This window comes from Rhinopithecus roxellana, chromosome 8 (assembly GCF_007565055.1).
Source record: "Rhinopithecus roxellana isolate Shanxi Qingling chromosome 8, ASM756505v1, whole genome shotgun sequence".
NCBI classification, from domain to species: domain Eukaryota; kingdom Metazoa; phylum Chordata; class Mammalia; order Primates; family Cercopithecidae; genus Rhinopithecus; species Rhinopithecus roxellana.
In genome coordinates, this window is record NC_044556.1 from 5,399,288 (window position 1) to 5,412,435 (window position 13,148).

The 13,148-nt window shown below is 53.4% G+C and overlaps 1 protein-coding gene across 2 annotated transcripts in view; it reads left to right on the plus strand.

Annotated features, from left to right (window-relative positions):
• Positions 1–13,148, plus strand: part of OLFM2 (olfactomedin 2) — an 87,772-nt gene that overhangs the window by 19,516 nt on the left and 55,108 nt on the right. The window contains exon 1 of one of the 2 annotated variants that reach the window (XM_010373794.2): positions 3,131–3,449. The exons of the other annotated variant lie outside the window; for it this stretch is intronic. Coding sequence (XP_010372096.1) covers positions 3,315–3,449 — 135 coding nt within the window. The 5' untranslated portion in view covers positions 3,131–3,314. Of the gene's footprint in view, positions 1–3,130; positions 3,450–13,148 lie in introns of those variants that run through there. 2 annotated transcript variants of the gene reach the window in all.

A 13,148-nucleotide genomic window follows, 5' to 3' on the forward strand; every position in this document is an offset into this window, starting at 1 on the left:
GATACCATGTCTCTGAAGTTAAGGGAAAAAGGAGTTTCAAGAAGGTGATGGTTCGTGGAGACTGACTTACTGTGAGAATGACCTAAGGAGGACTGGCATGAGGGTACGGACCTGGCAAATTGGCACCTTCGGTGAGAGGAGTTTTGGAAATGCTGGGGAGGTGGGAGGTGAGGAATTAAATGCAAGAAGTGCAAACTCGAGCACAGACCACTCCTTGAAGAAGCTTGGATGCGCTGAACTAAGGCAGTTTCCCACAGCACCCATGGCCACAGAGTGAGAAAGTTTGTTTGGGTTCCAAATTGTCTAAGCCAGGAGGCCTGGAGCCCAGTTGGTCTTAGGATCTGAAATCAGACAGACCTGGTTTCAAAACCTGGGCCCCCACTTCCCTGCTGGGTTCGCCTGATCTGGGTCCCTCTCCGCTCTGAGCTCAGTTTCCTCACCTGGAAATAGGGGTGTTGCTGTACTGTTCATGGATGTTGCAGCACCTGTTAACAATGCATCTGCAAAGTGTTTAGCACTCATCAATGAAAGCTTTAGAACATTTTTTCTTTTTTTTAGACAGGGTCTCACTCTGTCTGTCGCCCAGGCTGGAAGGCTGGAGTGCCGTGGCTTGATCTCCGCTCACTGCAACCTCTGCCTCTCGGGTTCAAGCGATTCTGCCGCCTCAACCTCCCAAGTAGCTGGGTTACAGGCATGCGTCACCATAGCCGGCTAATTTTTGTATTTTTACTAGAGACAGAGTTTTACCATGTGGGCCAGGGTGATCTCGAACTCCTGGCCTCAAGTGATCCATCCGCCTCGGCCTCCCAAAGTTCTGGGATTACAGGCATGAGCCACTGTGCCCGGCCTCAAATAATAACAACAATGGTAGCTACTATTTGAAAAACTTACCATGTCCCAGACACTTGTAAAATATTTTACAAACATCATCATCCCTTATTCTCCCCTTGGCTCACTCCAACTATGCTGGCTTCCTTCCTGGTCCTGGAACACTCCTGCCCCAGGGCCTTTGCACTTGCTGTTCCTGTTGCCTGGAACTCTCTTCCCCCAGATATCCAGATGGTTCCCTTACTCACTTTCTTTTTTTTTTTTTTTTTTTTGAGATGGAGTCTCGCTCTGTCGCCCAGGCTGGAGTGCAGTGGCATGATCTGAGTTCACTGCAACCTCCACCTCCTGGGTTCACGCCATTCTCCTGCCTCAGCCTCCCAAGTAGCTGGGACTACAGGTGCCCGCCACCACGCCCGGCTAATTTTTTGTATTTTTAGTAGAGGCAGGGTTTCACTGTGTTAGCCAGGATGGTCTCGATCTTCTGACCTGGTGATCCGCCCTCCTTGGCCTCCCAAAGTGCTGGGATTACAGACGTGAGCCACTGCGCGGGCCCCCCTTTCCTCACTTTCTTCAGGTCTCTGCTTAAACGTCCCTTTCTCCAATCACCCTGTTTAAAGTTTACTTCCCCTTCCTCTTAATATCTTATGTACTTTACTTTTTTCCCCTATTTCTTGACTGTCTCACCCCATAGAATATTCATCATCACATCCAACCTGGAGGCTGACTCCTGGAATCGCAACACTTTGGGAGGCCAGGGTGGGAGGATCGATTGAGGCCAGGGGTTCGAGACCAGCCCGGGCAAAATAGAGAGATGCCCATCTCTACCAAAAAAAAAAAAAAAAAAAAAAAGAGAGAGTGAGAGAAAAGAATATTCAATTTCACACAGGCAGACATTTTTGTCTGCTGTTCACAGTACCTGGGACATAGTAGATGCTCAGTAAATTACCTGATTCTCAGGATGAGGAAGCCCTTTACACGTGTTAGGTCTCCACCACCCACTTGGCAAATAGGGAAACTGAGGCAGAGAGGAACAGTCATCCCCGCAGGTCACACTTCCATCTCGGTGTTGTCCAGCTCAGAAAAAAAGACTGTTCAAGCCCCCCAGCCCCACTCCCCCCTCATCCTTAGCGCTTCTCCCCAGCCCGAGCCCTCAGCCCCAGGCCGCCACCTGGAAAGGCCTGAGTCATCGCCGCCTCCAGACGGCGGCGGCCGCGGGCTGAGGGCGACGGCGGCGGCGGCAGCGCGAGGTGACGCGGGGACGCCAGGAGGGGGCGTGAGTGCAGGCAAAACAGAGGAAATTAAAACCAGCCCGGCGCTCCTCTTCGCTGCCCCACGGCCGCCGCCGCCGCCGCCGGCTGGTGCGTGGGCGGAGGGGTGGGCGGCGAGGGCACTGCGCTTCCAGCTCCCCCGAAGGGGCGGGCCGGGAGCGGGTCCCCGGGGCCGCGAGAAAGGTCCGAAGCGTGAGTGCCCCGCCCCCACCCCAAGTTAAAGTTGCGAGTCTACACCCGCCCGGGACTCGCCTCCTAAAAGCTGCGTGCTGGGTCTCCGCGGTCCCTGGGTAGGATGCTGCCCTTGGTAGTCGTGGGAGTGAACTCCTCCCGTGGCCGAAGTGACCCCAGCACCGCACCTGCACCCAAGCAATTGCGTCTCCTGGTCCTGGATCACGCCACCCTTGGGGCACGAAATGAACGAGGGATCCCTAGAGTGGTCTCAGTGCCCGGGAAGGAAGCCCCTTCCCGCAGCTAAAGGAGCTTCTTGGCGACCCGAATCATGGGAGCGCACGAGCGTGTCGCCCCCCACGCCCCCCAATGCCCACTCTCCGAGGTTTTAGGGAGCCAGGGTGGGTGTCCCAACAGTAGGTGGGTGGGGACTTGCGACTCCGGCCCCCTGCCCTCTTCGGGTGGCCGGGGGCCGGGGTGGGCCGAGTGCGCCTTTACGCGCGGGGTCCCGTGGCTGGGGCTTGGAGAGGGGCTGCGCGCGGGAGGCGGTCCGGGAACACCGCCTAGGGGGAGGGGGGGAATACCGCTGGGGGGCGGGGCTGGGGAATGACACCGCGGTGGGGGTGGGGCGCTTGGGGAATGCTACCTGGTGGAGGTCCCCCACCCCATGGAGCGGTCCCCGGCGGGGGGCGGGCGAGGCCGTTGGGTGGGGGGGTGAGGGCAGTCTGGGCGCCCCCCGCCCCCCGCCGGGCTCCAGGCCGGAGCCGTGACGTCACGGCGGCTGGAAGTGCCCGGCGCGGAGGCGCTGGAGGGGGCGGGGGGCCGAGCCGGCGCTTTATAAGAGGAGCCCGCCAGGCGCGCCGAGCCGCAGCCCGCGTCCCCGAGCCCCCCCTCACCCCAGCTCGGAACCCCCCCACCCGCAGCTCGCGCCCGTGCCCCCTCCCCCACGCCCCCCGGGGCGCCTGGGTGTCGAGGGACAGAGCGCCCCGCGGCGGGCCAGAGAAGGGAAGCGCGGCGGGCGGCCGCGGGGCATGAGGCGGGGGCGCGATGTCGGTGCCGCTGCTCAAGATCGGGGCTGTGCTGAGCACCATGGCCATGGTCACCAACTGGATGTCGCAGACGCTGCCCTCGCTCGTGGGGCTGAACGGCACCGTGTCCCGTGCGGGCGCCTCCGAGAAAATCGTGAGTGGCTGCCGCGCGGGGGGCGCTCCCGGGGGGCGTGGTGCCCGCGCCACCGCCGCCGCAGCCCTCGGGGGCCCCCACCTGTACCCCCCCTACCCTCGTGCTCCCCACGACCCTGCCCGGCGCGCCTAGGTAGGGGACGCCCTCTCAGGGTTCCAGGGTCGGACGTGGAGGCAGAAGGAGCCCCGGGACCCGCAGCCATCTCCGCGCCATTTGACATGGTTTTTGTTGTTATTATTGATTATTATTATTATTAATGAGCAATGTCTGAGCGCCAACAGTGTACCGGGCTCGCTCCAGCCCCAGGGCGGAGGCGACAAGGGCTGCGGAATTGAGCCGAGTCCGGGCTGAGTGGGGTGCAGCAGGAGGAGAGTGACACTCGGGGGTTTAGAAGAACCCTGTCTCTGAAAGAGGGGGGAATCCAGGGGTTTCCGAGTGTCTCCACCCTCAAGGTCTCTGCCTGGTTGCGTCTGGGCGTCTCTGAGTAGTTCTGTCTGGGTCTCTATTCATTTCCCCTGCTTTGCGTCTCTGGGTCTCTTTCTATTAATATTTCTGTCTCTCCCTGTCTCTGGCTCTGGCTCTGTGGCGCTGTCTGAGAGTTTGTGTCTCTTTTTGTCTCTTCTTCTCTCCCCTGCACCCCTTCCTCCATTCTTGCCTCGCCATGTGCTGAATATTTATCCCCATAACTCACCCTCCCTGGGAGTTAGAAAGGGCGCAGACTGGGGCCGGAGCTGACACTGCCTCCAGGAGCTCCGGGATTGCGCCTTTCCATTCCATCCCCCTTTGTGGCTTTATCCTCCAGCTTCCCCGCTACAGAGCTTCCCTGGATCGGGGAAGGAGAGAACTCAGTGGGGTTCATAGTGGTGTCCTGGGGAGAGAGGGGAGGGGCTTCCTTCATTGCAAACTTCCCTGGGCCTCCTCCAGATATGCCCCTCCCCTCCCACTCCTCAACCTCTGGTAGCCCCACACCTGTTCCATCTGTTTGGGGGCTTCTCCCAAATCGTTCCCCAAACCCAGGCTGCGATGCCTGGGGCTCCCTTTCTTTAGCCCCAACTCTTCACCAATCCTCCCTTGCTTAGCCCCAAATGGTCATCATGCAGCTTCTTTCTCCTTGCTGGGGGCAAAGAAGATTTGCTCCCTAGGGTCGAAGGCAAGTGTGTGTGGTGGTGGTGGGGACACCTGAGAAGCCTTTATCCAGCCCCTGGTGGGGGTAGTATTGGTCTTGACACAGGTAAAAGCTTTCAGGCTAGATTAGACTTGGCAGCCAATGTGTGAGACGGTGTGTTTCTGTGTGTCTGTCACATCAAGTGTTTATTACTTGGGTATGTCCTGGTGTGTCTATATGTGTGTGTTTCTGTGTGTATATGGGGGAATGGGAGTGGAGAAAGTTTATGTATACTGCTGGCATGGGGTCCGGGTGTGTCTTCCTGTGTGTGAGGGTGCATCCCAGAATGAGTGTGGGTGTGTCCCTGAGTGACTGTGCTTGGGTGTGGACGTATCTGCAATTGCCTGTCCCTGACTATAGGTTTGCGTGTGTTACAAGATAGCGTGTGTGCATATGAGTTTGTTATACACGAGTATGACACAGGCTTCTTGCCGTTGCCATCTGAGATGGGAGAGAGGTGGTATCTCATTGAAATCAGAAGCCAAATTTCCCTCCACCACCATCGAAAGCATGTGAGTCTGTGTGCATGTGTTCTGTGCAGGTGTGTGTAAATGTGTGCATATGGTGTGTCTGCAGAATGCATACATAAGTATGCAAGAGCATGTCTATGAGTTATGATTTTGTGTATGCATACGTATCTGTGCAGACGTGTGCAAGTATCTTTGTGTGCATATGTGTGGACAGTTACGTCTTTGTAAGTGTGTGCATATAAGTGCAAGTGCGTATTTATGAAAGTGTGTGTGTGCGCCTACCTTGTACGCATATGGGTAGGATGCCCTGTGTGCTGTGTGTTTTCTGTAAGTGTGTATGTGTGTGTGCCCAAACAGACCTGATCTCCACTCTGGCCCATTCGTAGCTAACAGCACCTTCATCCAATGCGTCCATGAATTCACCTGCTGAAAGCCAATGGCCCTCCCATCTGTGACATCACCCCATCCCTCAGTCTCATTATACTTTGTCAAAAGGGATCTAAGAAGTGAGATGTTAAGGTACTCAGGGTGAGGGCTGGGAGGGGACTGTGACATGAGGGTGTCCGTCTTGGGAGTCTGATAGACCTATGTTGGAATCTAGATTTTATCCCCAACTTGCTCTATGACTCTGGCCACTGCCTTTGTCACTCTAAGCTATTGTTTTCTCATCTATAAAATTGGAATGATGTCTTACCTCACAGAATTGTTGTAACAGAGATCTGCTATTCAAATTGCCAACCTTACACCCTTCCATATATCTCTTTGTCCATCGATACATCCCTGCTTCCATCCATCTATCCATCTTTTTTTTTTTTTTTTTGAGACAGAGTCTCGCTCTGTTGCCCAGGCTGGAGTGCAATGGCATGATCTCAGCTCACTGCAAGCTCCGCCTCCCAGGTTCACGCCATTCTCCTCCCTCAGCCTCCCGAGTAGCTGGGACTATAGGCACCCGCCACCACGCCCGGCTAATTTTTTGTATTTTTAGTAGAGACGGAGTTTCACAGTGTTAGCCAGGATGGTCTCGATCTCCTGACCTCGTAATCCACCCGCCTCAGCCTCCCAAAGTGCGGGATTACAGGCATGAGCCACCCTGCCCGGCCTATTCATCTATTTTTACGTCCATCCTTCCATCTGTCTCGCTATCCATCTCTCCATTCATTCATTCATCCATCCACCTATTATTCCATCAGTCCATCCATCTATCCATCCATTATTTCATCTACCCATCCATTTTTCTATCCATCCATTCACCATACACCCACCCATTATTCCATCTGTCCATCCATCTGTACCACCATCCTTTCACACATCCATCTCTTTATCCTTCCACCCATCTCTTTTCATCTATCCATTATTCATCATTTGTCTCTCTGTCCTTTCATGGATCCATTCTTCTATCCATCCATCTCTCTATCCATGCATTCACCAATCCCTCCATCCGTCCATTATCCATCATCCAACTATCTCTTTTTCTATCCTCTATGCATCCATCCTTCTACCATCCATCTGCCTCTCCATCCATTCATCTATTCTTCCATCCATTGTATTTATTCCACAAAACTAATTTTTTTAGGAGATGGAGTCTCACCATGTTGCCCAAGCTGGTCTTGAACTCCTGGGCTCAAGGGATCCTCCCACCTCGGCCTCCCAAAATGCTGGGATTATAGGCATGAGCCACCAGCGCCCAGCCTATTCCACAAGACTATCAAGTGCCTCTTCTATGTCAAGAATTTTTACGTTTGAAAACCCCCAGATTGGCCGGGCGCGGTGGCTCAAGCCTGTAATCCCAGCACTTTGGGAGGCCGAGACGGGCGGATCACGAGGTCAGGAGATCGAGACCATCATGGCTAACACGGTGAAACCCCGTCTCTACTAAAAATACAAAACACTAGCCGGGCGAGGTGGCGGCGCCTGTAGTCCCAGCTACTCGGGAGGCTGAGGCAGGAGAATGGCGTGAACCCGGGAGGCGGAGCTTGCAGTGAGCTGAGATCTGGCCACTGCACTTCAGCCTGGGCGACAGAGCGAGACTCCGTCTCAAAAAAAAAAAAAAAAAAAAAAAAAAAAAAGAAAACCCCCAGATCAGTGCCTAAGATAGCAGATGCTCAGTTAGTGATAAGACTTTCGAGTCAGACATATCTGGGTTTGAATTCTGGCCCTGTAATTTACTAGCTGTGTGACTTTGGGGGGAAATTATTTAACTTCTCTAAGCCACAATTTCCTTATTGTTGTTATTATTAATATTATTATTTTTAGAGAAAGAGTCTCACTCTGTCACCCAGGCTGGAGTGCAGTGGTGCCATCATAGCTCACTGGCATCTGGAACTCCTAGGCCCAAGTCATTCCTCCGTCTTAACCTCCTGAGAAGTTGGGATTTGATTTCCTTATTAGTCAGGGGGAATTTAGAGTCTTCATGAGACTGTAAGATCCTTGAAGACATCTGTGTTTTGCTCACTAGTGAACCCTAAGGTGTGATGCGTAGTAGGACTACAATAAGTATTTGTCAAATGACTGAATCCACAACCACACCTTCATAAGGATTTGTGGATTCCTCCTTCAAACAAAAACAAATAAATAACGGGCGCATAGTAGGTGTTTAGTAAGGAGGGGTTGTTTTGTTTACCCTTCTAGCCGAGCCTGGAATAAATATTTCTCAAGTGTCTAAATCATTTCACCTTCCTCAGGACTAGGGAGAACAAATGGAAAGTGACCAGGCACATAGTAGGTGCTCAGTTAGGACGAGATGTCGGAAAGTGTAGCGTCCCAGCGTGGGGGAGGCTGAGGGGTTCAGGAAATGAAGCTGTATGGATTCCCAAAATCAGGGGGCAGAAGGTTGGATGCTGGTGTTTGGCTTTAAAAAGGAACTCAGAGGTGTGGTGGCCTTGAGCCTCGGGGGTCCTGCTTCTCTCTGGCTTCCTCCTCCTGAATTACAGAAGCAGCTTAGCATTCCTGTGGTTACAGACCATCTCTGGGAAGACATGGGGAGGAAGCTGCCGCTACTACCTTTGGCCAACTCCCAGCCATAAACCATCCCTGTGGGACAGGAGCCTTCAGCAGAATGGCTCCTCACCTGGGGATCATAAATCCAGGACCAGACTAAGAGCTGTCAGCTGTATTGCCAGCTGCGGCCATCATTTCAGTGCCTGAAGTGAAATACCTGAATCTTGTATGTTATACCCTTAACCATCCCCTCCTCCTGGGGGGCTGGAGAGAAGGAAGGGGAGATGGAGAAGGGGTGTGCTGTTTGAGGGGGACCTTTTGCTTTATGGGAAGAATAAGGAGGGGCCAAGCAGCTCTCAGCAAAAGGCTCTTTGAGTAGCACTGTGGCTCATGCCTGTAATTCTCAAGCTTTGGAAGGCAGGGGTGGGAAGATTGCTTGAGGCCAAGAGTTCAATACCATCCTGGGCAACACAGCAAGATCCTGTCTCTACAAAAAATTAAAATAGGCTGACCACAGTGGCTCACATGCGTAATCTCAGCACTTTGGGAGGTCAAGGTGGGAAGATTGCTTGAGGGCAGAAGTTTGAGATCAGCCTGGATAACATAGTAAGACCCCATCTCTACACAAAAAGAAAATACATTTTTAGCCAGGCATGGTGGCTCACACCTGTAATCCCAGCACTTTGGGAGGCCAAGGTGGGTGGATCACCTGAGGTCAGGAGTTCAAGACCAGCCTGGCCAACATGGTGAAACCCGGTGGCTTATGCCTGTAATCCCAGTGCTTTCGGAGGCCGAGGCGGGCAGATCACGAAGTCAGGAGATCGAGACCATCCTGGCTAACACGGTGAAACCCCGTCTCTACGAAAAATACAATAATTAGCTGGGCATGGTGGTGGGCGCCCGCAGTCCCAGCTACTTGGGAGGCTGACGCAGGAGAATGGCGTGAACCCGGGAGGCAGAGCTTGCAGTGAGCTGAGATTGCGCCACTGCACTCCAGCCTGGGCAAGACAGTAAGACTCTGTCTCCAAAAAAAAAAAAAAAAAATTTACCCAGGTGTGATGGCGGGCGCCTGTAACCCCAGCTACTTAGGAGGCTGAGGCAGGAGAACACAGGAGGCAGAGGTTACAGTGAGCCGAGATCACACCATTGCACTCCAGCTTGGGCGACAAGAGCAAAACTCCATCAAGGAAAATAAAACAAAAAGATATAAAAGAAAAAGGCCGGGCGCGGTGGCTCAAGCCTATAATCCCGCACTTTGGGAGGCCGAGACGGGTGGATCACAAGGTCAGGAGATCGAGACCATCCTGGCTAACACGGTGAAACCCTGTCTCTACTAAAAATACAAAAAACTAGCCGGGCGAGGTGGCGGGCGCCTGTAGTCCCAGCTGCTCGGGAGTCTGAGGCAGGAGAATGGCATGAAACCGCGAGGCGGAGATTGCAGTGAGCTGAGATCCGGCCACTGCACTCCAGCCTGGGTGACAGAGCAAGACTCTGTCTCAAAAATAAATAAATAAATAAAATAAAATAAAAAATAAAAAAATAAAAAGAATTATCTGGGCATGGTGGTGCACACCTGTAGTCCCAGCTACTCAGGAGGCTGAAGCATGAGGATTGCTTGAGCCCAGGAGTTGGAGGCTACAGTGAGCTATGATCACACCACTGCACTCCAGCCTGGGTGACAGAGTGAAACCCTGTCTCAACAATAACAAAAAATAAGAGAAGAATAAGGGAGGAATTATTTTAGATTGAGTGGCCTCTCTGAGGAGGTAACATATATGCAGAGATTGGAAGGATGTAAAGAGGGGAAGAGGGAGGATTTCGGGAGGCAGAGAGTTATAAGTAGAGGGAACAGCCCCTGCAAAGAGCATGAGGCAAGACCTTGCCTGGCGTGTTGGAGGAACAGGGAGGAGGCCCATGTCTGGAGCATAGTGAGTGAAGGGAAGAGGGAGAGGAGGTGAGGGAAGGGAGGTGATGGGAGCCATATGATGTTGTGGGGAGGGGGGTTTTTCAGGGACTTTAGATTTTTTAAATTTTTAAATTTTGTTTTATTTTTTTGAGATGGATTGTCACTCTGTCACCTAAACTGGAGTGCAGTGGCACAATCTTTGCTCACTACAACCTCCGCCTCCTGGGTTCAAGCGATTCTCCTGCCTCAGCCTCCCAAGTAGGTCGGATTACAGGCACGTGCACCACCAAGCCCAGCTAATTTTTTGTATTTTTAGTAGAGATGGAGTTTTGCCTTGTTGGCCAGGCTGGTCTTGAACTCCTGACCTCGAGTGATCCACCCACCTCGGCCTCCCAAAGTCTTGGGATTACAGGTGTAAGCCACCATGCCCAGCCTATATCTGTCTCTTTATCTCATTCATGTCTGTCTCTCCGTGTCCCTCTGTGCCCATCTGTCTCAATCTCTGGGATTCTATCTCCATCTCACCATAGGACCCTGACGAGGACCCTGGGAAACAGTCTAGAATTCTTGAGCGAGAGAGGCTTCTAGGGCCAGGACCTGTGTTGGATGTTAGGGAGGATTTGGTGACAGAGGGCAGGATGACCCAGACCACCTCTCTTATTTATTTATTTGTTTACTCATTTATTTTGAGATGGAATCTCCCCTCATCCAGGCTGGAGTGCAGTGGCACCATGTTGGCCCACTGCAACCTCCCTCAATCATCTCCTGGGTTCAAGCGATTCTCATGCCTCAGCCTCCTGAGTAGCTGGGACTACAGGAGTGCGCCACCACACCCAGCTAATTTTTGTATTTTTAGTAGAGATGGGGTTTCAGCATGTTGGCCAGGCTGGTCTCAAACTCGTGACTTCAAGTGATCCACCCGCCTCAGCTACCCAAAGTGCTGGGATTACAGGCGTGAGCCACCACACCCAGCTCCAGACCACCTCTCTTGAGGGTCCCAAAGAGAGGCGTTGGGAGTGTCTGGACCCCCTGGGCATGCTGGTGATGGGGCCAAGCGTTGACTGGAGATGGAGGTGGGCTCCCAAGCTCCAGGTGACCCCTTGCCCCCTCTGCCCCTCAGCACCATTTCCCCTCCCCTGCTGCCACTCGGGAGGGCGTCCCTCTAGGACCCAGCCACCAGGCCCAGTACTGGCTCCAAGATGGAACAGCTGTCTGGGCTGCAGCTGCAGAAGCTCATTTTGAACAAGGGAGATGATTGCAGGAGTGACTGGGGGAGGGAGAGGGAAGGGGAGGGTAGCTAGGGCCAAAAGGAATCAGGCCTGATTGTTACCGCTGCTGCTGCAGAGAGTGGATTGCCCAGGAGATGGGGGAGGCCAAGCCAGGCGGGAAAAGGCAGAGGGGAGGTTTGTCTGCCCAGCTGCGCGTCTGTGTGTCCCCACTCTGGTCCTCCCAGTTGCAAAGTTTTCTCTGCCTGCGTCTCTCTCTTCCTGTATTTCAGAGTCCGTATCTCTGGCTCTGCAGTTCGGTTTGTATTTGAGTTTCCGCATCTCCCCTTGCCTAATCTCTCTGCCCCTCCGCCTGGATCTCTGTGAATGTCTGAGCCTTCCTGCCTGTCCCTCAGTGCTGCTGTCATAATCAGAAACACAGCTAAGGTTCGAGCAGCTCTTGGGAGCGCTCTTTCTTGTCTTGTCATTTCTGCGATACTCAGGGGCCAGAGACAAATAGAGGCGACAAATTCCCAGGAAACGGATGGAATGGTGTCCTTCAATAAAGGGATATTTGCAAAGATATCTCAATTAGGACTAATTAATTAAGCGAGCCACTTCCCCTGCCCTCTCCCCCACCTTGCGTACCCGCAGCCTCCTGGGAGGGAACCAGCCAATGAGTGGATGGCAGAGCCTGGTGCTCAGACAGTGTCTCAATGTTTAATTTATAACAGCCTTCTCCCCGCCGCCCCATCAATCCATCCGGAAGGGCAAGGTGGCCACGGGCGCGTAGACTCTGGCAGAGGCTGCAGACCTGCCTGGCCCCTGCGAAAGCATGTTTGGGTGTGTGCGTGCCCCCTGCATATCAGAGCATGTCATAACATGTTTGAGCGTGTCTTCATGGCAAGCACGCCCCTTCATGTAAGGGCAATCTGATGGCCATCAGTTGTGTCTGAACCCAAGGGACGCGTTGGAGTGGATGAGAGCGTGTCTTGTGTGTGGAATGTCTGAGCGTGGCAAAGGCATGCCTGACTGTGTTGAGGTGCGATGGGGCACGTGGAGCACATCTGAGGATGTGGCACATGTTGAGACTGCTCAGGGTATAGCTTCTGTGCCAGGCTGCCAAGGCCTGTACCTGCAGGTAAAGCATCTCTTATCAAGGGCATGGCAAGGTAGGTTTTTGGCAGAGACTCCTGGTAGGAACAGCAGAGACAGGACAAGGATCCACAGCTTCCAAGATGAACCAATCTGAATCTTTCCAGCCCCTTCAGAACTAGTGGCTCAGGAAGGTTGAATTCCAACTTTTTTTTTTTTTTTTTTGAGACGGAATCTCACTCTGTCACCCATGCTGGAGTGCAGTGGCGCAACCTCTGCCTCCTGGGTTCAGGTGAGTCTCTTGCCTCAGCCTCCCGAGTAGCTGGGACTACAGGCACCTGCCACCATGCCTGGATATTTTTTTTTTTTTTTTTTTTTTTTGAGACGGAGTCTCGCTCTGTATCCCAGGCTGGAGTGCAATGGTACTATCTCGGCTCACTGCAAGCTCTGCCTCCCGGGTTCACGCCGTTCTCCTGCCTCAGCCTCCCGAGTAGCTGGGACTATAGGCGCCCGCCACCACGCCCGGCTAATTTTTTGTATTTTTCGTAGAGATGGAGTTTTACCATGTTAGCCAGGATGGTCTCGATCTCCTGACCTCGTGATCCTCCCGCCTCGGCCTCCCAAAGTGCTAGGATTACAGGCGTGAGCCACCGTGCCCGGCCTTTTTTTTCGTATTTTTAGTAGAGATGGGGTTTCAACATATTGGCCAGGCTGGTCTTGAACTCCTGAACTCAGGCAACCCACCCACCTCGGCCTCCCAAAGTACTGAGATTACAGGCATGAGCTACCGTGCCCTAACATTTTTTTTTTCTCCCAAGGCAGGGTCTCACTCTGTCACCCGACTGGAGTGCAATGGCATGATCATAGCTCACTGCAGCCTCGACATCCTGTGCTCAAGCGAGCCTCCTGCTTGAGCCTCCC